Below are 27,431 nucleotides of genomic sequence, written 5' to 3' on the forward strand. Positions count from 1 at the left end.
AGGTGTCCCTGCCTATGGCAGGGGAGTTGGAACAGGATGATCTTTAAGGTCCCTTCCAAACCATTCTGTGGTTTTGTGACTGTAAGTGAGGAGCTGCCCCTAAGCCTGGGCAGGGAACTATATTTCTGGCAAGGGTTTCCCACTTTGGAAAAGTCAAGAACCACTGTTTAATCTAGAACATTCAAAATTATGGTTTAAGGTTAGTGTTACTGTTTCATCAAGCTGTATGAAAATGGCCTCAGCTACTCCTGTGCCCTTTCAGACGGGTGTGAACTACAGATACCTTCATTAAAAATAGGTTGTTCCATGGTTTGAAGGGGGGGAGGAGCTGGGATTTTTGGTTAAGCATTGGAAGGGTCTTGATTATAGAATTCCTGATTTTAAAGGAGGTAAATACTTTAGACTGACTTTCCTCTTTCAGAAGAACTTAGGAACAGTGCCTGCAAATCTTACTATATAGCAGACACCTGAATTAAAATGTGAACTTTCTAATCTACCAGATAAGCTAAGATTTGTATATCCAAAGCAATAGCTTTTATTGGTTTGGAATCTGCAATAACATCTGCTCAGGAAGACTTTTGCACACACATAAAAAACTCCAGCAACCTCCTACTCTCTCTGAATACTGTGCATTGTCTCCATTTTGCAACTACTGCCTTGACTTTTTTTTTCTTCTGGATGAAACATAACAAATACTTGTCTTATCTTTCTGCTCTCTATCTCGTCTATACTGTAGCCTAAGAAGAAGAGGAAAACCCAATGCTCAGACAAGGAAGTGCCTAAAGATCTGCTTTCTGTGGAAAAAGACAAACTGCAAGAGGAAGAAGGTAACAAAAGATCTGATTCTTCTGTTACCTAATGCATATTACCAAATAATAACATGGGATGAAATGTGTCAAAAGGGAGGACTTGTCTACTATTCTAGTTAGTGTTAGTGGGGAAATCTGCCAGTTTGAGGGTTATTTCTATCACCTGCTCCTTCCTACATGTAACTACATAGACAGGTGCTGTTGTGATCTGGTTTAATTACAGAGGAGTGAAGAGAGCTCACTCTGTGAATAAAACTGATCGAATTCTGAAAGATTTGAATATACTCAAAAAACATGGTTCAAACCAAATGAGCTTAGATGTTGATATCAAAAAATCGATATATTTAATTAATGGTAAAAGAGGCAATGAGAAAGAAGGAAAAAAGAAAGGAAGAAAAACAGAGAAAGAGGTGTGTGGGGGGACAGGGAGAGTGACAAAGATTAGAAATATATCATCCCTCCATGGTTCCAGTGACGCCTTGTTGCCTCCCTCCGACTGGTCTACTTGGTAGTGAGGGTCCCCTGCCTAAAAATATAGACTCCCATAGATTAGTATACATTTGGACAGGTGGGAATGTCCATATGCCTCCCCTGAGGGGGGCAAGTTTGACACTGTCCCTTGCAACACTGCGGATCTCTTGCATCACGTGCAGTGCTCTAGTGCAGGGTCTGGGGACTCCTTTGGGAGGGGTCTGTGACTGGACCCCCTCTGCTGTCCCTCACATGGATGTCCCTTAGATGTGGCTTTCCTGGGGTGAAGGGGCCCCACAGCTGAGCTGGTCTGCACAGCAGAGGATGGATACTCACTGCCATCGCTGTGCCGCTACCCAAGACCTTTCCTCCTCCTCCCTTTGGTGCAGGGTCTGTGCCAGCCTGGCAGCAGATAAACCTGGGGCTGTGGCCTCCACCTCGAAGAAAGTGCTGGGCTGGGCTGTGGGTGCTCTTCCAGATGCTTTGAACAATAGTGTCACTCCCCTCATCTCTAACTTCAGTTGGGCAGTTTAACTCACAGTTCAGGGTTTCAGTCAGGAGTCCCATCCAAGGTGGCCTTCGATGGTGCAGCTTCATTATGACTTCTATAATGGGCAAAAGTCCTTTATAAAAATGTTTAAGCCAGAAACCATAACATTTCAGTCTCTGACAGGGGCCATGTTCTTTGCTGCCACACTGCCCAGGTCCTGACTGTGTACACAGGGAGGGCAAATCTGCAGGAAGGATCTCTGAAGTAGTCGGATGCCCAGCGGTCAACAGGGTCCTTCTTCATGCTCTTCCCCTAATCCTGTGGTCTCTGCCAGGCTGATACACAGATGGAGCAGCACATTATTGTGCTCATGACTGAGGCTGGTAAAGGTGCTGGGGAAATTCACAGCCAACCTGTAGCATACCTGTGAGCAGAGCCAAGACCTTTGTTTGTAAGCAGATCTGCAGAAAATTTGGTGGAGAAATCTCAGGCAGCTAGAATTTCGCTGGAAAATACATTGCATCCCATGAGCACCTCTCTGCCTCTCCCCACCAAGGGTTACATTGAAAACAACAAATTCTAAGCTTTTCTGGGCTTAAAAGATTACAATGTGATTAGTGGGGTGGTGAGAGCAAGAGAAGCCCTCCCTGCTGTTGGACCAGAGTCCTTCCTGGGGCCCCTGGGGCTGCTGGGGGAGAAGGGGACACAGCAGAGGCTTTCTTCAAATAGATCTGTAATTTTTTGAATGGATGAGCTAGCCAAACTGTTTTATGTGTTTTTTTGGGAGGCTCCATGTGTTCTTCAGGGATACTTCAGAGACAGGAGGTGTCTGAGTCAGCTCTAGGCACTGTGTGTTTTCCTTCATTAACCATTTTTGCCAGCACCTCCTCTGGCTTCTTGAGTCATGGAGGACATGGATGGAGACAGGATTTGGCCTCACAGGTGTGAATGAATGTGTGTGTAAACCAGCTGAGTGGGAGAGGGTGTCCACATGGCAGAATAAGTCTTAGGGTGTGTTCAGGGCTAGAGGAACCCAGTAAACTGAAGCTGTATTTAGTGGTTAAGATTTTCATTAACTTCTCCCCACTGTCAGACATATGAGGTGGTTGATGCTCTGCTGTGACATCTCCCCCAAGGGAATGGGTGTCACATCAGGCTGACACACAGGACAGAAGAATATGTGCAGTTATGTGAGTCAGGGCACAACAGACAGGTCTGTGATGGGGATTTCTTACGTAACACATCTCTGCAGAGGAAGCAAAGGCTGCACACAGGGGACATGCTGCTTGAGATCTGGTGCCTCTTTTACAGCCGGCATCAGAAACTTTCAGATGGCTGTTTACCTTGATGCTAAGCAGTAAAGGCAATGAAGAAAGTTCTTTGATAGCTTAAAAATGAACTTTGCTCTGTGTTGTAGGAGTTTGGCAGACCAAGATCAGCAGCCGTGAAAAGAGACACTTAAGGAAGGAAAGGCTGAAACAAAAAGGTAAATGTACAGGCTCAATTCACACACCTGATCTGGCTGGATTTGTTACCCCTCCCCACACCCCAGCATCTTTCTGTTTGCTCTATTTATCATTTGGCAGCAAAATCCATGCACTTACTGAGGCTATTTACTTAAGAAAAAACAGCTTTGGGAGCTTTTACTTAGTAGCTTGCCTTTTACTCCATGCTCTCATTAAAACACACAGCAGAGCACACAGCATTACCCACAGGACTTTGAAAGCAGATGTCTGTTAGATTGTAGATCTGCTAAAGGCTTGGTGTCACGTGGGCTTGTTCCTTTTATGTGGCTTGACAGAAGTTTTCTGACAATGGATGTATATAACATGCATAATTTGCTCAGTTCCAAACAGGTTCTTTAGTCCAGGATTGCCCAGACTAAAGAACTTTAACAGGAATATGCTCTTATCCTAATGAGATAAAGTGAAACAACATTTTGTGCTTACTCCATATTTTTCCTCCGGGGATTTCAAGGTGTCTGCCATGCACTTAAGCCAATATGCATTTCTGCTAATCATGTTATATGTAATAACCACTATATGAAAGCAGGTCATGGAATTAAGACATTTGGAAGTATTTTCATGATCTGTGATAAAATGATAAAAATAGCCTTTAGGTTTGTAATCTTAGAGTAATTTAGAAGCTAAAATAGGAGTTTGGATATTGGAGAAACGTAGCTGGATTGGGAGATGTAGCTGGATATATGTGTGTTCTTAGTGCACCATCTGCAATAAGGCTCTTAAAGTGCTCTCAGATGCCTTATCAAAATTGAAGGACCAGGGAACAGGAAATTTCAATAGAAAAATATACAGACACCTTGGGACCACTTTATCTGTCATTTGGATTGCATAGAGTTAAATATCAAGAGTTTAGATTTTTAACTCTTGGTTTATCAAGGGTCTTTAAAGGCTAGAGGTGCTGAGGTCTCCACTTTCTCTCCAGCAAAGTGAATGGGTCCACATTTCTTTCTTCATGTAAGCTGACCTATTGTCATCAGTGGTGCCAGCTTCATACGCAGAACCCCACAGGGTTTAACCCTAAGGTCATGCAGGTGTTAAGGGCTTTGCTGACTTAGGAAAGGGACCTCAGTTCACCAAGCCTCATTTGGAGCACCAGAAGTCTTTGGTGCAATCCTGCAGCCTGGGCTGTGCAGAATGCTGAACCCCATGGTCATGTTAGCATGGGCATTAACAGAGTAGTGAGATCTGATCTTCTAGGAAGCAGCCCAAACTCTGATGAATGCTGGCTGCTGTTTCCTGGCAGGGGAGAAACAGCAGCATCACCATTAAGGTATGTGAAGGTGGAGTTGATGTCAGCTGTGGTGTCCTCCTCAACAGAGCTCCAGAAAATGCTTCACTATTCTGAAGGCTGCAGTCATAAAACACTTTTTAAAAAAAATATTTGCATGCCTGTACTAATTTTTCTCACAGTCTTGAAGTACCAACATCCAAGAGGTTTGCTTTCTTTCTTCTTGGAGGCCTAGCTGTTCTCTTTCTCTCCCTTCACTGCTCTGGGCTCCCAGCAGGACTCTGGAGGCCTTGAGCCTCCCTTCCAGGAAGGGATGTCCAAGGCTGCTGTGGCACCGTCCTTCTCACATTGGCCTTCCTGTTTTCTACTTTAGTGTCCCATCTCAGGAGCTCTGCTTTGCTGTCATCATATCTGTAAATAATTTCAGTTGCCATTAGTCTGACGGGTTTAGATCAGGCTTTGTTCTGTTGTCTCTCCTGTACAAACTCTTCCTTGTAATTAAAAATAATGATGATCCTGTGTAAATGTTTATTCCTGAGAAGACCCCACCAGAGCATCCCTGGGTAGCTCAGCAGTTGTGCCAGCCTTTGACTGGGATGAGAAAGGAGCAGTGTGGCCACTCACAGAGGACCCTGGTGGTGTTGGAAAAGGTGCTTTCTTTGCCAAGGCAGAGTGTGGGACCGTGCTAAAGGGCTCAGGAGCTCTACGGGAAGAGTTGGCACCCTCCAGGTCAGAAGATGATGTTTTCTCCAATGTAGGTGAGTGTTGACATTCAAACATTCCTGAGGGGAAGCTTCATAAATTGCTGTGTCCTTATCAGAGTGTAGCACCACTGACATTCACCATGCACATACAGTGTTATGCGCCTCCCTTGGAACCTGCTAGGTGTCATTTATTTCCCAGCAATGTGAAAAAAGGGGGAAAGGGATCCTTATGGCAGGAATTCCTTGTGTTGTAGACTTCCTCCTGGGTGCAGGTTGTTTTCTAGCTACAGGTATTATTTGTGTCCTTTACAACCAAAGCCTTGCCTTCTGAGGATGCTCACACATGGTCAGGGTTAGGCTGCAGGGTATATCTGTGTATTTCAAAACAGGAGAAGGAAGGGTATTCCTAAATCAAAAGCATTTGATTTTGACTTCATTCTCAATGATTAATTGAGCATGGTGGCTGAATTGAATGGTATATAAGACCACATGATGACTCACCTTAGCAGCAGTAATCCAGTATGCTGATGATTCAGAAAATGCTCTTAGGTTGCCCTCATGTGAATTGCCTTCTCTGCTAGAGTCCTTTTCTTGCAAAGTACAGGGTTGATGGGGGAGGGCATTAGTACCATTTTTACTCTAATGCTTTCAAAAGGTCAGATTCCAATACATGACAAATTCCAGTACATGACAACTTCTGCCAGCAGTGCATAAAAGGGGGATCAGTTCAGATGAGTGAGGAATTCAGGTCCAGAGAAGGGCCATGCTGGTGTGACACGCACGTTGAAAGTCTGAGAAGGTGCATGTGGTGATGGGGCTGGATTCTGTCCATAAAGGTGGTTTCTCCTTGCTTGATGTTTGTCCAGCAACAGCAGTGGATGCAGGCTTGGAATGAAGAGAACATGGAAGGGCTGTAATGAGCTTGGGAGCATGAGGTAGAAATTGTGAACATGACATCAGATGCAAAATGTTTTTTGCATTTTAAATGCAGGAACCTGGGATATTGCAGATGTCAAATCCTGTCCTGTGACCTTTGGGACACTGTCAGATCTCTCCAGGGATTTAGGTGAGTGGCCTCTCATTGTACTTCTATCTGAATTCTTCTATCACTTTCTTAGCTGCTTGGCTGAAAAGGGCTCTCATTGATCACACGTGTCTCCTCCCCTGGAGCCACATCTCATTAGTCACTCCCTTGCAGAGCTTGCTTGCTTCTGCAATCCAGCACACCAGTGTTTTAGGGAGTGCATCAGAACCTTTTATTTGGCACTTTCCAACTCGTGTACTCATCTTGGAATAAATAAAAAAAAAATATTGCCTCTACTGCAGATTCTTTCTGTTAGGTTGACTCACACCGAAGGTTACTGTTGTGCTCTGATAATCAACAAATTCAGAGAATTTCAGACCAAGAGAGGGAGTGAATGTGCAGCTTGGAAAGGCTGTTGTTAGAGGCTGCCTAGCCAGCAGCTTCTCATCCAGCACAGTGAGGGATTTTCTGCTTGAGCCTCTCCATGCGTGGCCTTGAGAAGGATGGAGAATCTCCTCATTCTGCACTGAGTTAAACCTCATTTCTGGCTTTCACTTTGCATCTTTGCAACTCTCAGTCTTCACTGATTGATTGCAAGCACCCCTGGTTCATATGTTCCCTGCCTACCAGAAATTCATATTTAACTGAAGGTTTACCTGGATGATGAAGGCAAAGCCTGGTCCTGAATCTGTTAGAGATGCTAAAGACAAGCATAGATACATAGAGATATCTGTGCACGAAACAGTGTGTGTGATGTTAGCCAGAATGCTGAAATCAGCTTCTAAAGCTAGATAAGGCAAATAATATACCAGGTGCCATATTTAACCATCTCTTTTCAAACACTTTGTCAGTGGATTCAAGCAGTTCCTAATGTACAAGTACTCAACAAGGAGAAATATTTTTTAATATCTGCATTTATGCAACAAAAATTCAAACATACACAACTGCATAAACCTCAGAGTTTATTAGATGAAAGGAAGAAAGGAAAAGTCAGAGATGTGAAAAAAAAAACCAAACAAAAAAACCCCAAAAAAACCCAACCAAACAAAAAAAAAAACAACACCAAAACAAAAAAAAACAACCCTGATTTACAGAAGATGTGAAGAATACCCTAGTCTGTTATGTACAGGCCTTAGAAAGGGGCTAAGGGGAGTCATTCAGGGAAGCATGTGAATCCTACTGGTTGCTTTAGTTATTGAAAGTAATCATCAAAACAACTTTCTCTTTTTCCTCCAGCAGCTCTTTTACCTGTGCTCTTTTATGGAGCAATTTGGTAATTATGGATTTCTGTTAGCTTGAGCAGAAGCCTTCTCACTGAAGGTGGTGGGAGTTATAGCTGGATATTCTGGATGTGATTTTGTTCTGCAAGAACTACAGCTCCCTCATTAGGTCCCCAACAGAGATGTGCCAGAAATTTAGATTTCTGAATATTGTTAGTGTAGCCACTCCTGAGTGAGTTGTTTTTAATAACTTATGCATGTAGTGTCCTCGTCCAGCCTTTGTTAATAAATCCACTGTGATGAGAAGCATAGATTAACATGTGGCTTAAATTACATAACACCCAGGCATCGTGACATAGCAAGCAGACAGGGGCATGATTAATTGGTTTTAATAATGTGAATATACCTATGTGATTATCTTTTAGGCTTGAGATTTGGGCTTTTTTGGTTTAATTTTTTAATGAAGATGCTTTCCTATGTGCAGATAACGTGAAGAGTAAATCATCTGAGGACAGTCCTTCCAGATGCTGTTGGCATGGCAGCTCAACTTTCCTCCCAGCAGATGATGCGTGGCAGGGGCAAGGTAGGTCTCTTTGCCCTTTTTCTGTAGACAAACAAGTGCACCTATGCAGGAACTTTCTTCAGTCCTTTCCCCAAGCCTCAGACATCAGGGTCCACTTCCCATGTGGCTCATTTGCTGGTCAGGAAGAAATCCCATGTGAGTTTGGTTTTGAGCAGGTGCCCAGAGCTGCTGTGAGCTCGGTCAGGGCAGCAGTTGTCCACGTGGAACCCTTGATAAGGGCAAGAAAATGCATTTTATTTGTTTTCCCTCAGAAGAAAAACAAATAATGCAGTAGGTACAGTCTGTTTTGGTTCATACATACTGATGCAAAGTGTAATCAGAGCTCCTGGGCAGCAGCAGGAGCTGTGGGGGTCTGTCTGCAGGCTTCCGTGTCATCTCTCCAGCAGTTGCACCGCTATCAGCTGTGGGCAGATAAGCACAGGAACAGGGCAAGCACAGGGTGATCCCTCCCCACACCCTGCAGACAGCGGGTCAGGGACTTCCTGAGCCAGAGGCACCAGGATGGGCTCTGTGTTTCAAAAAGTCTCACATGTTACCAGTCAACTCAGATTAGTGAATTTGTGAAACGAGTTCCAAGCTGTGTTTGGTTCTCATAACTGGAGCATTGTGTTTCCCTCCCTGCCGTGGCTGGGTGGGAAGGTGGAGCTGACTGAGCCTTTTCCAGGCAGCTGCAGCCCGGGCTCAGTGGGGTGGCTGAGGGAGAGCTGTGGGAGGACAGGGTGCTTTTCAAACTCCGTGTACCTTTGCCAAAATTTTAAATTTCCTTGGAAATGCCCGGAACGCAGATGCAGAATACAACTTCAGTCCACTGGGGCAATCATGTTTTCAGTCTTTTTATGACTAGTAATGGGTGTTTTTTTAGTTTTAAGAGAAAGGCAAGCATGGGTCCTGAGTGGTTGGAATAATTTGGCATGAACAGTGTGGGTATTAGATGGCCTTTTCTCTTGACCTTTTGGTCAGGATCGAGTGAAGTATTTATATATACCCCTGTTGTTGGGAGGCCTTTCCCTGCTCTTGCAGGAATGATAGCTGATGAGCTGAGCAAACCTCTGTGCTCTAGCTGCTCTGATTGCTTAACTGCAGGAGAACCCAGAGGGGTGGAATGCGTTAAGGAGAAAAGACTGTGGTTGTCTTGCTTCTCTGCCCAGCAGTAACTGAAGCTCTGCAGCAGATGCATCATTTTGGCCACGATTTTATAAATAGCACAGTTTGCTTTAAAAAGAATAAAAACAAAATCCCCAACCCTGAGCCTTCCCTTCCCTTGGTGCTGTGTTTCTTTACCCCTGCGTTGCTGCAATGGGTGCCTGGCCCTTTCCAGCTCTGGAGCCCGTCACACCCACGCGGGATGGAGGAGGCAGTGTGGGCAGCAGCGTTCCCTTGCACTACATTTAGCACATGTCAGACTTGGCACACTCTGGGCTTGATCTGCACTTGCAAAGCCAAGCAGAGCTCTGCTTTTGGAGTTCCATATCTGTCTGAGAGTAGAGCGATAGGAACAAATTCAGCAGCTTGCTTCTGCAAACATCAGAGCAGAAGTGTTTAGAGGATTCTGTCTGTCTTACAGCTTGCTTTTTTGTCCTGGTATTTTTTTTTTCCTTTGAATCATCAGCCTTTATATTGATGCAGGGGAGGGGTGCATCAGGAACATGTATTCCCTGAATTTAGATGAGGTAATAGTTGGCATTAAGGTCAGTGCTGCAGGCAAAATGAGCTCTTAGACAGTTAAACATGACCTGTTAGCTCTTGCAGGCTTGGGAAACAAACAAAAAAAAAATGCCATTCATAGCCTAAATATGAGCTGGGGTCATTTTATCAAATCCAGAGCAGTACATGTAATGAGTCTCTTTGTTCTGTGCTGGGCTGGTGCAGCCAAAGGAGCTGGGTGCTGGATTCCTGCCTCTGACCCGGCTGGTGAAGCTGCCTTGGCCTGCTCTCTGCTCCACACCACGTTATCTTTTTGTGAAGTACCAGCATCCTCACTTACAAAGGGCTTGAGGTTTAAATGTTGGCACAACTGAAAGCATATATACATAGAGGGAGAGAGGGAGTTAGTGGTAAAGAGAACTGGGCAGTCACTTTTGGAATATTTAAGACTCTCTATCAGGCTGGTTTCCAAACAACACACTCCTGAGTTGACATTCATTAATGATACATGCTGCTGGTGGTTAATTCTTAATTATTGTCATATCTGGAGTCCTGTGTCCATTTCTGGGCTCCCCAGTACAAGATAGTCAGGAATATACTGGAGAAGGTCCAGCCATGCCTGTGCATGAGCACCTGATGGGGTCATTGCCCATGGCTGGCCTGGAGAGTGGGGAACAGGCAAATGCGTAAAAAGTGAATTTCCTCTTATTCATAAGTGAAAGCTGTTTTTTTGGTAAGAGTGGTCAGGAAACAGAACAGTTTGCCCAGAGAAGTTGCAGACTCTCTGTCCTTCAAAAATATTCAAAACTCCACTGCATTCCTGAGAAACCTGCTGTAGCTGGGGCCTCTGTGAGCCATGAGGTGGGTGAGATTCTGGAGATTCTCTAGAGCCATAAGCCTCTAGAGAATCTCCAGAGGCCACTTTCAACCTCACTGATTCTGAAATTCTCATTCTGTCATCAGTCATTGTCTCTGCATATTCAATTAGTCCTTAGCAATCTAAGCCTTTGTTAGCTGGGGACATTCAGTGTCTTGGAGTTGAAGCCACATGGTCAGCACTGATGGCTGCAGTCTCACCAGTCTCACCAGCAGGCTGAGGTGGCCAGGATTCTGCCATGAGGGAAGGGGGCCTCAAAGTGGGAAGTTTTGTTCATAATTTTTCCCTACTCATCATTAGTGCTTGCATACTTTTCATTCCTGTCACAAAGAGAAAGAAGGGGGGCTGAACCACTTTGGGTCATGACATAATTCACTTTATTTTTGTGCCCAGGAAAAGCTTTTCTTTAGCCTTTCTTACTTCTTCTGCAGGGTTGTTCTTGATCCTCCTGCCTCTGCCTTGGAAGCTTTACTTGCATGTGTTTCCTAATACTCCCTTTGTGTACCTATGCCATACATCTGCCACTGCCTCTTTGGTGACATTAATGTACTTCAGCTTTGCTGTCCCACGGAATGCATTGCAAGCTGTGGCTGCTTTTGCTGTTATAAAACATGTAGCCCACACAGTGTGGCCTGCTGGGCTGTTTTAGAGCACTTTTGTCTGGTTCCAAGGCAAGGGAATACTAATTTTATCCCATGCATCTGCTTCCAAGTGCAGTGGACCTGTACTTTGGCAACAGTGTAGTGCACTCTCAGAAAATCCACATTCTGCTTTGCAAATGCAACGTCTCATGACCATGACAGTCACTTTTTATCTGTGTCTTGGCACTCTCCCAATGAATCCTTCTTGATTGCCAAAGCAAATTATCCCCATTAGCCTTAAGAAAACTCCCGCATCTCCTGACCCCATGTTTCCTGACTTCCAACCTTCCTTCTGTTCCAGAGTTAAAATCAAATTTAATTCCTTTGTTTTATGAGATTCAGTAGCTTTTTTCCACTAAAAGAAGTCTTCAGTCTGGGTTTATTTGATATTTTGCCTTTACTGAATTATGCTGAAGGAAAGTGCCAAATAAGGGATTCTTCCACCCAGCTATTGACCTGTAACACAGAAATGCAAGATTTAAACTGGAAATTATCTACCCATTTCAACTGAATGTATTACACAAGTGATGTCTTGGCAACGATTTGGGTTAGGACTGTGTTCGTAAAACAGTAAACTGCCCTTTGCCAAGGGATGGGTTTTCTTCAGCAGGCACAGTAAAGCTCAGTGCCATGGACAGTATGCAGCCTACTGAGGGCTGCCAGATGAATCTCCTTTAAGTTTCTGCTGCCCATATTTTGGGACAGCATGCCAGGAGAGATGACGGTAGATTAGAATCCAAACGTACAACTCCAGATCAGAAGAATTTTAATCCCCTTCTTGGTGACACAGACTGAATTTTGCTGCAGTACTTTCCAGTTTCATTTTCCAGGCCAGATAATTAGGTTCAGCCTGTACAGTGCTGTACTCCACCCTATTCTATCAGCAGGCACAGAGAACCTGCTGACTGTCTCCTTTGACCAGATCCTGCTGCTGTTTGCCTGCTCCCCAACAGCCCCCAGGGTGCAGCCACCTGCTCCCTGTCTGCTCCTCACTACACAGGAGAGAGACTGGAGATGAAGGGCATTCAGGTACTTGGTGCTGGGATGGACTTTTTGCCTGCAGAGGTGCTGGCAGCCCCCCCTGATTTCTGAAGACACCTTCAGTGTTGTGCCTTTCAGCATTTAAAAGTGTTTCCATTGCATGGGGTACAAGGAAACCACCTTGGCCTTGAAATGCACTCTGCAAATGTTTGCTGCCAACAGAAGAGTACAGCTTTATCTTGGTGGAGTTTGCTGGAGGACTGGGGTGGGTTGCAAGCAAGAACCTAATTGGAAAATTATGTTTAACAGCATTGCTTTTGTAAAAATAAACAGCAGGGATTGCCAAGATGTTGGTCTGTATTGGTGCTGAGAGAGATATCACCTCTGTCAGGGCTAAACCCACATGGGGAGCAGGAGAACATCCTGCTGCACAGCACATTCCTTTTAGTGTTTATGTTCCCAGGAATTACTGATCGGTTTTAGCCTGTCAGAGAATTGATGACCCAAGGAGAATCAGATTTAAAAATACTAGAGAATATTCAAAGTTTAAAGACACTGTGGGAGATGCCACTGTAGAAGGGAAATATGCTACACAACAGCAGAGATTTTAAGTCAAAGCTTTGGGATAAATACATTTAATCAGAGCTTTGGGATAAGTACATTTAATCCGATTTCCCCATCAAATCCAGCAAATTGTAAAGAATCTTATATTGCCCTTAATTTTAGTCTGAGTTGATTTTAAACACCCCTGGGACACAATACTTTGGGAAGAGTAATTCTGAGATGAAGTAGAGTCACTGCTGTCTGGCCAAGTTTCATGCCCACATGTGACAGGGGTGAAGTGTTAATGTAAACCCATTGCAGGCAGTTTGCCATCAAACTATTTACATGTTTAGAAGTATATACATAAATGCACTTTTTGAGATATCAGAAGTTAAAAAGGTGGAAACAGCAGTTGTGGCTTTCCATGTGTTATGTTTTGCTTGCACAACCACGAGAGCATCCATCAGCAGAGCTGCTGTCTTGTAGCTCAGGAGACTGAATTCTACTTTGGACTGGAATTTTATTGGGGAATGCATTCAAAATTAGCTGTTCCTTTCCCTTTTGAAGAAGACATATTGTCTATATAGAGGGCATGGATTTGAAACTGAGAAACTTGAACAATGTTTATAATCATGTTTATAACATTTGGCAGCAAACTGGTCAGAGCAACTTTTTGGAAACAGTTTTCTTTTATCATTCCCAGCATGCTTTTGGTTTTGGCCCTGCTTCAAGTAGAAGTTTTTCCATCCAGCTTAGGATTTTTTTTAAGAGAAGTAATCAGCAAAGAGTTATCATTGTATGTTGTGTTTTTAAGTTGTTCTTCCTATTAGGATAAGACTTTAAACTGTTACATTCAAATTGTTAAAAAATAATCAAGTAGTCCTTTCAACATCTTATGCTGATTTATCTGCTTTTTTGCACCTCATTTAGGTTGGGTGAAAGAATTAAACTGGTCTGTTTTGCCTTCTTGACTTAGGATAGTTTGCCAGTGCTTTGTGGAGAGGCAGCTGAGGGCTTGCAGCCAGATTTTCAAAGGTACCAGATGCTGAAAGATAGAGAAACCTAAAAGATTTTGAAAAGTTTTTTGCCCAGTTCCCATGAAATGATCAGAATTGATGCAGGGTAGGTGTTACCTATTTTATACCTATTTAGAGTTGTATCTTAAGGAAGTTTGGAAATAAGTGCTGGGATAGTGCTTTTCTGGTTTACATTCAAGAAAAGAAAATAGAAAAGGAAGATGAAGTTGAGAATGTACTTGGTTCTATTTTTTGTAAGAAAGAGAACATCAATGAGAGCAACAATGAATACACAAATCCTTTGTTAATATTGCCCTTCCATATGAATAATTGCCCAGAAGATGGTGTGTTGCAGTGAATGGAAGAGCTTGTTGTGTCTGCCAGTGTTTCTGGATATGCCTCAATCCTTCCTCATAAAATTAAAAGGAAATATTTGACAAGCCACACTATTAGTTTTGTAAAGCTTGTTTTCTTGAAGTGCAGGCTGGAAGGGCTTTTGTTTTTACATGTGCTTTTCTCCCCTTCTCTCATTTTTCTCCTGTCCTGAAGAGTGCTATCACTAATTGTGAATTGGCAGTCAATGTATATGTCTTAATACATTTTTAAAATAAATCTGTAAATGTTTTAACACATTTAAGACATGCATACATGCATATCTAAATATCACATGGGCAAGCAAGAAGACGTCAGGTATTTTTGCAGCTCTTGTGCTACTCATGTGAGGCTGGGAAGCCGTATGGATTTGAATGTAACTCATTTGTATGTTTGCCCTAATAGGTGACCCCTCAGTGATTGATCTGGACTCTGACTGGAAGGCTCCCACGGAGGAGTGGGGAAACTGGACTGGAGATGAGGAGCATCAGACCAGGGATGAGAAGAAGGTGAGGCAGAGCTGTTTGTTGATGGCCAAAGGAGACCTGGTCCTCTGGGGTCAGTCTCATCCACACTGGGGTCTCCAGTCCAGCCCTCCAGCCAGGCTCCTTCAGTTGTGGGGGCTTTCTCATGCTGGGAGGAAGTGCTTGGCATGGTCCCTGCCTGACCTGTCTGAAAGAGCTGGAGCTGGGGAACACACTTGCAGGAGACATGGGATGGGAGGAGCTGGCTGGTTTTGGGAGTTCAACATGGCCCTGGTATCGCTGTCCTAAGCAGCAAACCCTGGGTGTTTGCACTCTGCTGCTGCTGACCTCAAATACCCAGGCCTTAAAAGAGGTGTGGAGTCCAGAGCTGACACAGCCTTCACAGCATCTCGGGCACCCAGAACATATTTATTTAAGTTTGCTGATAAGAGGGTTTGGTGACAGCGATACAGTGGTATCTTGGGTGGAGATGTAGAAGCAGAAGTCTTGCTGTTTAAATGATTTCTAGAAGCCCAGGGAAATGTTCCCTTTGGGCAGCAGTGGGAAGAGTGTGTTCAGCTTTTTGCAAAGAGATGTGTTAAGCTGAGGTGTACACCCTATTCAGAGAGACAGCCCTGCTTGTACACTGTCAGCACACACTCCTGGAGGTAACGAGTTTTCCTGAAAAAAAACCCAGATTAGTTGTCCCTGGACTCCTCTTACAAAATTTCTGATGCTTTCAGGATTTGCCAACAGGCAAAGCAGGCATTCGTTTCTGCCTCTCTGGACCTGAGAGCAAAACACAACGCAAGAAGAAGAAAATGGAAGTGAAGGAAGCAAGAGCTGGAGCTGGACTGAGGCATGTGAGTATTTTGTATTCCAAGAGTAGTGCTTGGTTTTCCATGAGCAGAGGGGGATTCTTCTTTGTTAGGATGACCTAAGGGAGACTTTTCTTCCTCTCTGTCTTCTGGCTTTTTCTTTTCTCCCTGTCTTCCCATAAAAAGAAGTTATGAGCACAGTGAACAGTGGACTTTTGCAACATAGTATTCCCTAACATATTTTCAAAACACTTTGATTTTGCAGTACAGAATGTTGTGCACTGAACTTGGAATGCATCTGCCTAAACATTTTTTCATCCATGATTAAAACCAGATGCACTCCAAATTTAGTGTACCATTGGCCTGTGTTTCATCTGTAGCTGAAGGTCACCCAGAGATATCAACAGTAATGACAAGGTGGTTCCCAAAAGTCAGTGAAGATAAAACAAGGCCACTGTTATACCACTAAAAAGCTTAGTGAGAGAAAAATGTCTCAGAGTGCAACAGAGAAAGGCTGTGGATAATGTCAGTTCATTTGGAATGGGAAGTGCAAGAGAACAGTGTTGACTGGCTTTTGGACCTTGCCTGTTGGTGCTCAGTGAAATGAGAAATTGTTGGGGGCAATGCCCAAAATGTCCAAATTGTATTTCATTCACTTGTCACAGAATATATTTTTCTGGACATGTACAGCATGTACAGCTGCCTTTTTTTTTTTTTTTTTTTTTTTAATCATTTGTCTTCCCCTCATACCCACTGTGGTCTCTCATGATCCTTGAGATGATTTTGCTCCCAGATCTCCTGATGCTTCCATTTTAAGGGAAAGGTTTTAACCACCTCACTGACCACAATTCACATAATCATTAGGCTATCCTATCAGTTTCCAGAGTGCTGCCATACCACTCTCTCTCTTGCACATCCAATTAGTTGGTTCAGTTTTGTATGTACCTTCATGAATAATCTTAACAGTGCTGTTCAGACTCCTCAGGACAGCATTGCTTCTTCTGACGTGTGTTTGAAGGGCCAGAAGAAGCTCGTGTTGCATGTCAGCCCCAAATGCTAGTGTCTGGTGCCCCAAATGCTGCTGTGCAAGCTCAGCCTTCAGATGGACATAAAAAATGAAATTACTTACGAAGTCAGATCCACAGAGTTGCTCATCAGACCCCTTGTGCTACCTCCAGTGTTTTTCTGGACTCAAGTAATTTAGCAGTCACTAGGCACATCTTAGTCTTCAGTGTCACTACACCATGCCAGTACTTTCATCTCAGTATTTCTTGCTGCTCTTCTGTTCACTGGGGGAAGCAAGGAGAAAAATAACACCAAAAGGCAATTTCAACACTTTAATCCCCTCTAAAACAAATAAATAAGACATAGGTAGATAGCATGGCAAACTATTCTAATCATGTAAAAATTAATTTGTCCTGCAGTTTCTTTAAATGCCCCACAATAATGACATTTTCTCTCATATTTTGTACTTGCATATGCTTCGTTTAACTCGTATGCTTAGTGAAGCATATTGTTTCAATTAAGCCCCAGCAAGGTTTGCAAGCAAGAATGGAAGAAGGCCCCAGGGACTTGATATCTACAAAACATAGCAGTGATGCAGTTGGTGCTTCCTTGGAAAAATCCTTGGACATTGTTAATAATTCACCCAATAATGGTAAGTGATTGTTTTTGCACATCTGATGAATTTTCAGAATAATGCATAATCTAATAAGTGTTCACAAATGCATTTTAAGTGAATATGTGAAATGCTTATCCTTTAGCTGCATATTTTAATTCTTTGAGAGGCTCGGTAATACACAGAGGCTCTGTAATATACAGAGGCTTTTCTGTGACAAATACCTGTTCCTATTCCTTTCAGAGTTACTGAGCAAAAAAATAAAGCTACTATTGCATTTAGTGACAGTAATTTTTGTACAGCTCTTTTCAATATGAAACAGAAGCAAATATAAGTGAATCAGAGCCCACTAAAAATATGGAGTCCTCCCCATGACTTTGAATTACCCTTGAAAATAGGTGGCCCTTGTAAAACACATCTAAGAACCCTTAAGTCCTCTTCATCAGGCAAAAAGCCAAGAGTTCTCAGGGATGCAATTGCATGTGGAAGGTTTGTGCACTGTTCCTGTTGTTTATATGGCAGGAGTTCCTGGAAAAAAGGAGAGGAGGAAGAGGAAGAAAATGAAGAAAGAGACTTGAGGGAGCTGTGTGGCTGCCAGAGTGCCAACCCGATGGGGCAGACATGCCAGTGAGCTGCAAGGATTCTGCTTTCTGCCATGCAGCTGAGCCCCAGGCTAAGAGAGGCTCAGGAGACCTCCCAATGAGAGGAAGAGAAGAGGAGCAGTGAGCCAGAGAGCGTGAGTGTGTGAGAGAGCAGAGAGAGGGAGCAGGCTGTGCACAGAAGGTGGTTTTGAAACAGAGTGGCTGTTCATTGCAAGCTGCTGCCCTAGATCAAAAGCTGCTGAATGGGGTTTGACTGGTTGCTTTAAGTCCTTTCAGTTTTTTTGCTGTCATGTTGTTTGTCAACTTGTAGTGTTCTATGCCATTGTAGAAATAGTCGGGCTGTACCTGACTGTGACTGTGCTTTGGTCCCATGGAGGATCCACCAGCTAGTCTGGTCTCCCCTGGCATTTTTGCAGAGGTGCTCACTGACAGGCTAATAATGTACAGAAGGAAGCACTGTTCAGAAACAAAGGGAGAATAACATGGATCATTCTCCAACCTCCTAACTCTTTTAAATCCTTGGTGGCTGCTATTGTCAGACTTTTGACTCTTACCTTGCCATATTTATACTTTTTACCCTGCATCAGACTAGTTTGCTCAAGGAACATTTCTAAAGGAAGTTTTTAACTTGTTTGGAAAGATGTTCTAAATGCATTTTTCTCCTTGGATTCATGGTGGGCTAAAGTTTAAAGTTTGTATGTCCAAAGCATGTTGCATTTGTACTTACAGTAGACTGAGGTAACTTTTAAAAATAATTTTTCTTAATCTGATGTTTGGAAGTTTTTTATCATTTTGTCACTTGAATATTCTAATATAAACTAAATTTGTGAATGAAGTTTTTAAGTCAATTTAGTATTTATTGATGGATGTGTATTTCTCCTTGTCAGAGGGCTCATAGTATGGAGGAGAGAATGTGTTACAATAGAATACTGTGGTTTATAAACAATGCTGAACTGACACCACTAAAAGCAGAAGCCCTTTATCCCCAGAGGAGCTGCAGCTTTGGTGGTAGCTGGGGGGGTCTTCAGATGGTCCTGAGACTGTGCCTGACCAATCTCAGAAGGGCTGCCATGAAGGATGAGACAGTGTTTCTCAAATCTCCATCTGCATTTGACACTGTGCCTTTGGAGATGGTGGGGGACAGTTACTAATGCATGTTAAATGTGTGCACATTTGTAGGCTTTGGGCTGATGCTGTGAAACTCTTTTCACTAGGACAGTGAATAACCAGGGATGTCCGTGGCTTTACACTGCCACAGCTGTTTGCATCATGGAGCCAGAGGAGAGCTCTGTGCTTCTGCCATTGCATCCCTGATCCCAGCTTGTCTAAACTTTACCTGCAGCTCAACACTTTTCCCTGATGGCCTTCATCTGTTGTTGCATAGCTGTCAAATAGCTGTACCCTTCAGAGAAGCAATTAACTACAGCAATGTATTTGTGTTTAGGGTTTAGCCACTATATGTCAAAGGGCAGTTCTCTTGTGCTGTGATTTTTGGGGTAGTTAGCTGTACTGTGTGCCCTGAAATTTAGCACAGTAGGCTTGTTTCAGACAGACAGGGGAGGGGTAATCTTAACTGACACCACTGAGTAGCCCACTGCTGAGGATCTGCACATCTTGGTGTTTGTGTCTCAGTGTAGGCGAAATATTGGCAGTTTGTGAATGGACTGAATAGACTAAAAGAGCTTTTATTGGAAAAGTAACTGGTTTGGAAATGATGCGTAACAAGAAAACACATGGCCTCACTGGAGGAACAGGTACAGCAAGTTCAAGGATTTAGAAGATGTGCTAATGAGTATGTGGGTAATGAACAAAGTTCTGCTATCTCTGAAGCCAGTGGAAAACATTCATTGACCTCATTGGGACCAGGATGTTGCTCATGGCCTTTGCTTAGCATTGAAGATAACCTCTGTCATCCAAAAAAAAAAAGAAAGGAAAAAAAGAGATCAAGAGAAGCTCACAAGATTGGTGAACTACAGATTTCTTCTGCTTTTTTTCCTCTATATCTGCTTGTAAACTTTTTGGTGTCTTTGTAATTATGCTTTATTTCAGCATTTTTCAGTATTTCAAATGTCACTGTTTTTACAAATTAAAAATTAAAACTTTTGTCCAAAGCCCAGAACTCTTGAGCTGTTTTATTTAATTTGTATGTGTGTGAGTAAGAGCATGTGGTTTTTGCTAGAACCACTCAGTTTTCTAGCTTTTTCGAGCTACTATAAATTTTTTAAGAGTTTCCCTTCATCTGAACTCTTCTGTATTTAGGAAATCCTCGTGACGTTCTTTTGTTGTTGGGATGAAAGAACAATTCAGACTTACAACACTGACAAGTTGACTGAGGTGCTGATGACAAGCAGCAGTAAATGATATTACTGTTTTTCTGTCAAATTCTTCAGTACCCCTTTTCCTGACTTCAGTGGTGTCTGAGGCCTGCATTTTCCTTCTGGCTTCACTGTTTCACCTCTGGGAAGTCATCACAGTAATACACATGGGCTCAATAGTTTCCAGCAGCATATTATTTAATACCACACTAATGTAGGCAAAAAAAAATTATACTTCTACAACCAGATATTCTTGATCATAGGCTTTCCTAAATAATTGAAAAGCACCTTTCAGGATAAATGGGGTGGCATTGTACAGCATGCTTGTGTGATTCATCTGTTTTGTCAGCAGTTAGGAAAGGGTATGTTGGTTGTTCCTTGTTTGACATGGCTGTGGCAGTGCCTGGAGCCTTCCTGTACCACATCCCCCAGCAGTGCTGCTGCACAGGCTCCCAGGGATGCAGAAGTGTTCTTCAGTGAGAGAACTGAGTTTACAAAAACAACCAAGCCAGAACACAAAGCTCTAAGCAACTGTCTACTTCCATTCTTCCACTTCCCAGTTGTCAGAGGCTGAAAAACCATCACACAGTGCAATAAATGGTCTCTGCAGATGCTTTGAAAATCAGACCTTTGAGTTCCTTCAGAAATTCCCCTTCATCACTACATGTTAGTCCCTGGTTTCTGTGCTTTTAGGACTGAGACTGAGGAGATCATCAGCCTGCTCTGCTGTTCCTGACTCCAGAGGGTTAAATGGATGTGCTGGATGTGTGCATTCTCCCAGTCCCTGATCTTTGATAGCTGGAGACTATTGGAAATCCTCAGACAGGAGATTCAACATCCCTCCAACATGCTGAGGTATTGCTTGAGCTATAACTAAATGTTATCCCTTAGAAGAGTAAATCGAGAGCAGTTCTCTCTGGTCATTCAATAACCCAGTGTAGTCTAATTGCCAGCTCATGGACCAGGTCCAGCTGGCACCCCCTGCCTTTTCCCTAAGCAATGTATTAGCTGCTTGAGAGGCACTTGCCTTAGGAGCAGCCAAAAGCTCTCCACATGCCTGCAAATGGCCCAGCGGCTGGAAATCAAGCCTCTGGTGCAGCCACAGTGTGGGAGGTGGGATGAAGTGTGGCTGGCAAACATCTATGATCTCGTTAGGGACAAGCAATTAATTGTTACAGCCGCAGCAGTAAATGATGAAATCCATGGCTTTAAGTTCCCACTTTCTCTTAAAATCAGTCTGCTCTACTTTTGAAATGATACTCTTTCTTGTGGGCAGCCTCTCGAAGGTAGAAGACAGGCTATATCCTTAATAAAAGAGCCATATCCATATGTGATGAATCCATAGTATCACAGGCATTAAGATGTGGCTGATTATATAACTGACAAACTCCTGACCTACAAAGTTGTGTTGACTTGCAGGCAGACAGCAGGATACAGACGCAGGGGCTGAAGCTTTGCTTCACATTCAAACCATGGTGTAACACGGCCAGGGTAAAGACAGGCAGCCATAGAGAGGAATTTGGCCTGCTGTTAATTATCCATAACTGATCACTGTAATTGTCTATGATTATCAAGGTCTCACCCAGTGTGCAGATCAGTGGCCCAGCCAATGAGTGCACAAGCTGACTGGCAGGTACACATGCTAACTGCCTGGCAGGAAATAATTTCTTTACTGTGCTTACACCATGGGCCTACTCTGTAACACTGAGTATTTTCTAAGGGTAGCTGGATGTTGTGAGAAGGTTTTCAAGCCAGGGGTCACAAAAAATTGGATATAAGAAACCTTGTCCTTTGATTGTACTGACCAGACCCAGAGATCTTTTCAAAGTCAAATGAACTTTACAGTATGTGGCATCCCTGATATTCAGCCCTGCAGGTGTTCCCGCAAAGGAAAGGTCCCCCTGTACAGACTGAACAGACTGTATGACTGTATGACTGAACAGACATTGTAACGCATTGATCTCAGGAAAAAACTCCCTGTGTCTTCTGGGGGAGAAGGCCACTGTAAGAGTAATTGACCCCTGTGTCATCCCACCAAGAGAGTATCAGAAAATTGGTAAAGGTTATTTTCCATTCAACTTTGATTTCACTTTGGAAGTAGGGTTCTCCTTTAGTGGTGGTTCTGTGCAGTGCACATTACAGGGGCTCAGGATAAATGGCTTCATGGAGCTCTTCTGGCAGCAACAGTCACCTGCCACAGAGCTCCTCCTGGACACTGCTGGCGTCCCCAGCTGCAAACCCAGTCAAGGAGCCAACAGGTAAGGAAATCACCACCACAAGGTGGTCCCTGCTGCCCTGAGCAGCTTGTGCTCAGGTCCTCAGGCTCCTCCTGTTCACCTGGCAACATTCATGGAGGGGCAAGTCCAGGCTGAGGGCTGGGAGGAGGAGGCTACCAATGAGTACAGGAGATTTTCCATTTCCAGTGCTCACTGCTGTTCATGTGAAAGCACTGAGATAGCTGAAACTGTGAGTACCATTTTAGATCGTGTTATTTTTAGGTATTTTCATAGCTCCTCAACTGTGTGGAGGCTGCCACAAATGAACCACAGCTCTTTTAATTTAACAGATTTTGATTCTCTTAAACGAATTTTTATTCAGTGTTTGAGATTTAGAAAATCTGAGCATGCAGTGAATAACTCAGAAAGAGTCCTGAGTTTAGAGAAATTTTATATCATGCTGTCATATTTTAGCTTAATTTCTAACCCTGACTTTCTGACCCATTTGTTATGAGTTTAAAAGTTTTGGAACTGAGTGAAACTGACTCATACTGGTAAAAGCTAATTCATATTGTTAACAGCAATCAACTAGAACAAATAGTACAGAAGCTTGAATCATTACATTAGGAATCCCAAAATGAAGCTGATTAATTCAGTAAACAAGGGTAAAATTCAATAATCACAAAACTCATTGTGATACAATCTTAATATTTTCTAACCCTTTTTACTAGAAACCACTGATCATCCAAATTAGATTGTTTTCCTCCAAAATTCATCTTGGAGAAAAAGAATGGTAAAATTTGTTAATGCTGACTTCAGGATATCTATGATTTTGCTGTATGAGTCACCAACAGAAAAGTTTCCCCCGACTAATTTATGAGGGTTTTTTTCCCCTCATTGATATGCTAATGCCTTACTTTTACTGTAGTACATTCTTATCCTTTTTAAGGAAGCAAAAAGTCAATCTATGCTTTCAGCCTGGGTATTTTTCACACCTTCTGCACCAGTTCTACGGATTTTTCTAAATTCTGTTAAGGGGATACAGTGTTATATTGCAGTTTCTATGTAAAGATATTACTTCCTCTGCAATGTTGAGAAACTTTTTTTAATCTAAAAATGTTTGTTCAGCATGGAAAATAACCGAGTCTGAGGAGCTCACTAACCTTTTCTCTTTTTCTTTTTGTTGTTGTTGTTTAGTTTTTCATTTTAGAATGCAGAGTAGCAGCCACATGCATAAAGTTATAGGAAAAAAAATTTTAAAATAGCAGTAGTTTGTTCCTGCCCTCATACTCAAGTGCCTTCCATTTGGGATGGAGGAGCTCTAACACATTGGGCACTGCTGTACCTTTTATTTCCTGGCAAAGAAGCCAATGGATAAGATGTTCCTAGAGCTTTGACTGACCTGTAGTAATGTTGGTCAGATCAATTCATCTCCCTGTGCCTTCGTTTCTCAACCCCCATCAGGAAAATATTTTCCTTATAAAGTGATAAGAATTCTGCCCGAGGTTACACATGGTTATCAGTTCAGAGTCTGTAGGTTCCCCTTCACCCAACACAGCAAATGCAGAAGAGCTCCTTATTCAAAATATTGCCATCCTGGTGGCAATAGTTCAGTGTGTGGTTACAGCATTGAAGCACCATCCTCTAGCCAAGGATAGACTGAAGAACAACACAAAAGGGAAAAACTATTACAAAAATTAGCAGAGAATAGTCATAGTGCTGCATTGTTTTGACATCTTGCAAGTGTAGGACTTCAAATTTTTGAAGAAGTTGAAGCCCAGTCTCTCATTTACCTGATCCTGGCTGTTTTGCTGTCAACCTCATTAAAATATGATTACCCAAAACAAATTTGTGTTTGGTAAAACGCTGCCAGGCTCTCTCAAGACAGGAGTGCAAATCTCCTGTCTAGACATGGGTTTTGCAAGCCCTGACTAGTTTGGCTAATGAGGAACACCTCGATATCAAACCCCCTCTACCTGCTGAGAGGGAAGGAGTCAAAATGTCTTGCTGCTAAAGGAATCCCAATCATTCTTTTCCAGCTTATGACTGGCAGATGCGTGTACAGCTTCCTGCTCTTACCACTGTGGATGCTTTGGTGCTGCATGCCATGGTCCTTCTGCTATTTGTGAGGAAGTTTTATTACTAGTGCTCACTGACTCTGAGATTTTGCTCAGCCCATCATGACTGTAAGCTGAGCTCAGAGTTTTTAATATATTTAGCCTCACAAATCCTCTTTGAAGTAGCAAAAAGGAGAGAATTAAGGCTGAGCAAGAAGTGTCTTGCCTGAGGTCATCTGGGCTGCCTGTGGCGTGGAAGAACTGGAATTTTTCACAGAGGGTAGGACTAAAATCATTAACCTATTACTTCTTCCCCTAAGTACAAGAAACAATGCAATCATTCTCAAAATACTCTTCAAATCTTTCTTTTCCTTTTTTTTTTTTTTTAAGAGAGGAGAAAGTGGAGAGGGGTTTTATGCAAATTCAATAGTTCCACATCAGCCTATCCTGCTGTTGAAAGCTTCTTTGTGATGTTAAATGAGATTCACATTATTCTTCCCAGTATCTTTGTTGTTTGCAGAGTATAACAAGCAGCGAAGCTCAAGGGAATCGCATCAATTTTTATTCTGAGTCTGGCTGACAAAGATATGAACACTTAATTAAGATTTCTTTCATCTCTTGAAAATAGCCCTGAAAATCCGAGCCTGACGAGAGCTTGATCTTAGCGAAGGCAGTGTCCAACTGTAGGATCTTAGTTGGAAAACCTGGCCTCACAAATCATTTGAGCTGGGAGTGAGATCTAGAGGTTTCCAAGTGGATGTCCAAACTTTGAGGGAGGGGCTCCTGCTTTCACTTCTGACTCATTCTAATCCTGTGAATTCCTGTTTCACACAGAGACAGACCAACAGGAAGGAGAATCCCTCAGCTCCGCAGAACAATGTCATCAATTCAGGCATGCATGAAGCAGGAATAGCTGGCTTAGGCTTCCCAAAGTGCCATCTGTGAGAAAACTGATTCTTTACATGACTGATTACAACAAAATGCACATTCTTTTTTCTATTTTTTTTTAACGTGGACACATGTATATTGATTAAAATTAGGCCCTTCTTGCTACATTAAATCAGAGTTGATAATTCGGCATCTGTGCACAGGGTTGAGAACATTAGGAGTACTAAAGAAACAAACAGTAGTTTACAATAGGATCATTACAGCCATCTTAGCAGCACTTACAACATGTTTATTCAACAATGAAATATGCCCTAAGGAAGGAAAAACACCAGCTATAGAACTCTGGGGATTTAAAATAAAAAGGTTACTTTTAAAGCCCTTAAGTAAATCATTTCAAACAACTCAGCAACAGCTCACATTAAAAACAGACTAAGCAGCTAAAATAATGAAATGTGTTAATTGTATAATCTGGAATGTATCAAAAAGACAAGCACTGTCACCCTCTTTACCTTCTCACTGTTCAAAGTGAAAAAACTCAATATTAACACCGACATACATCTTGGTGTATATATGTACAGCAAATATTTATGGCTCTGTGTCTCAGATTGTGCACTGCCAAGAAGGAAATACTTGCAGCTGCAAGTAGAAGGTTAAAATAAACTGTGTGCATTTCTGCATCAACAGCTCAGGTCTCCAGAAACCACTGGGTCAGGGGAACTTTATAAGTCCTGCTTCACGTGGGAACAAGAAACTGTGTGTGTGTCTAAGTGGTGGTGAAAATTATCACATATACTAATGAAGACAGCACTTGGATTTACACACTTTATTTCTAATTAGCATATTAAAAAGTGCAGTACCTGCAGGTTTCGGTGCAACTAATGAAGCATTTCCATTACCCACTCACAAACAGGGCTTGGAGTCACCAACAAAGTAAAGCACTTCTGTGGACTAAATTTCACCTCTTCTGTTTTCCCTCTGATGGCATATCCTCTTAGCATGTAATACAATCTTAATATTATTCTTTAATCCAAGGAATTAACTCAAAAGAACAGCAGAATGGCTCATGTGAACGAAACCTTCCGCAGCACTGGGTCAGTGAAATGTTGGCAGTACCTCAAGGCAGACCCCTTCAGGCTGTGCCCAGGTGCCCTGGTTTAGGAATGGTACTCCTCAGTTCAGGACCCCCACTGAAACTTTCTGAAACACAGACTGCTCTCTCTCACTTGCCCTCATCTTTCCTGCTACACTGGGATGGAGTTGAGAATTGGAGGCACAAGAATACACTGAAAACATCAATGAGATAAGAAACCTGCTCCTGCTGCCAACACACAATACCAGTGGGCTCCCTCCTCCGTGTTTTTTCCATAGGAAGAAATCCCTTTTCCCCCGGCTCCTGGAAAAGGAGGTGGGATAGAATAACCTTCACATCTGAGACATGCTCCCTCCTGGCACCTGCAAAAATTAACACGGCCCCAGCTGGAATCAGGACATCAGGAGACATTACTTACTCACGACTATTCTGGAATTAAGGGCTGTCCACACTCACAAAATCAATTACGTTGGAAAAAACCTGTGACACCATCGAACCCAAACCATAACCTAACACCACGTTAACCAGACCGTGGCACTAAGTGCCATATCCAGTCTCTCATTTAACACCTTCAGGGATAGTAACTTCTGTGCCAATGTCTATTCACTTTTAATGAACAAATTCCTCCCGACGTCCAGAGTAAACCTCCCCGACACAGCCTGAGCCTATGTCCTCTCCAGCTGTTCCCAGTTGCCTGGGAGAGGCGGCCGATCCACACCTGGCCACAAGCTCCTTCCAGGGACTTGTACAGAGCGATAAGGTTCTCTCTGAGCTTTCTTTTCTCCAGGCAAAACACCCTCAGTCGCCCCTCATCAGACTGCTGCTCCAGACACTTCACCAGCTCTGTTGCCCTTCCCTGGACATTCTCTAGAACTTCCATGTCCCTCCTAAACTGAGGGGTTCAGGACGGACTGCAGAATTCGAGCCGCCCCACACCCGCGCTAAGTACAGGGAACGCCTCTAGACGACGGAACCCTCCCCGCAGGCTCTCGCCGCCGCCCGAGCTACCAAGTTCCGGCTCTTCAATCCTCCGGCGTGCTACACCCCGCGCTCCAGGGGAACAGGGCAGGACTTCCCCCGCCACACCCGCCCGAGGGCCGGCGACAGGGCCAGCGAAAGCTCAACATGGCGGAAAGAACACCGCCCCCCTCAGGTGCGGCCCCCGCCGGCGCAGGTGAACGCGGGGCCTCCCGCAAGCGCTGTTGTGATTGGTCTACGGTGCTGTCAATCACTCGTC

General features: G+C 43.3%; 1 protein-coding gene and 1 long non-coding RNA gene across 2 annotated transcripts in view; one reads left to right on the top strand and one right to left on the bottom strand.

Moving 5' to 3' along the window:
* Positions 1-19,745, top strand: part of LOC136359822 (protein LYRIC-like) — a 31,563-nt gene extending 11,818 nt beyond the window's left edge. Inside the window, exons 4-12 of the mRNA XM_066316760.1 lie at positions 737-827; positions 3,188-3,256; positions 5,064-5,279; positions 6,217-6,291; positions 7,954-8,052; positions 14,532-14,635; positions 15,334-15,453; positions 16,936-17,065; positions 17,549-19,745. Of these exons, the coding sequence (XP_066172857.1) occupies positions 737-827; positions 3,188-3,256; positions 5,064-5,279; positions 6,217-6,291; positions 7,954-8,052; positions 14,532-14,635; positions 15,334-15,453; positions 16,936-17,065; positions 17,549-17,604 (960 nt within the window). The 3' untranslated portion in view covers positions 17,605-19,745. The remainder of the gene's footprint in view (positions 1-736; positions 828-3,187; positions 3,257-5,063; positions 5,280-6,216; positions 6,292-7,953; positions 8,053-14,531; positions 14,636-15,333; positions 15,454-16,935; positions 17,066-17,548) is intronic.
* Positions 19,746-24,756: 5,011 nt separating this feature from the next.
* LOC136358755 (uncharacterized) lies at positions 24,757-27,398 on the bottom strand. The gene is made up of 2 exons (XR_010743162.1): positions 26,991-27,398; positions 24,757-25,155 (listed from the first exon to the last, which is right to left on the bottom strand). It is a non-coding gene; the product is annotated as an uncharacterized lncRNA (long non-coding RNA).
* Between the last annotated feature and the right edge of the window lie 33 nt (positions 27,399-27,431).

The sequence above is a fragment of the Sylvia atricapilla genome, chromosome 3 (assembly GCF_009819655.1).
Source record: "Sylvia atricapilla isolate bSylAtr1 chromosome 3, bSylAtr1.pri, whole genome shotgun sequence".
Taxonomy (NCBI): domain Eukaryota; kingdom Metazoa; phylum Chordata; class Aves; order Passeriformes; family Sylviidae; genus Sylvia; species Sylvia atricapilla.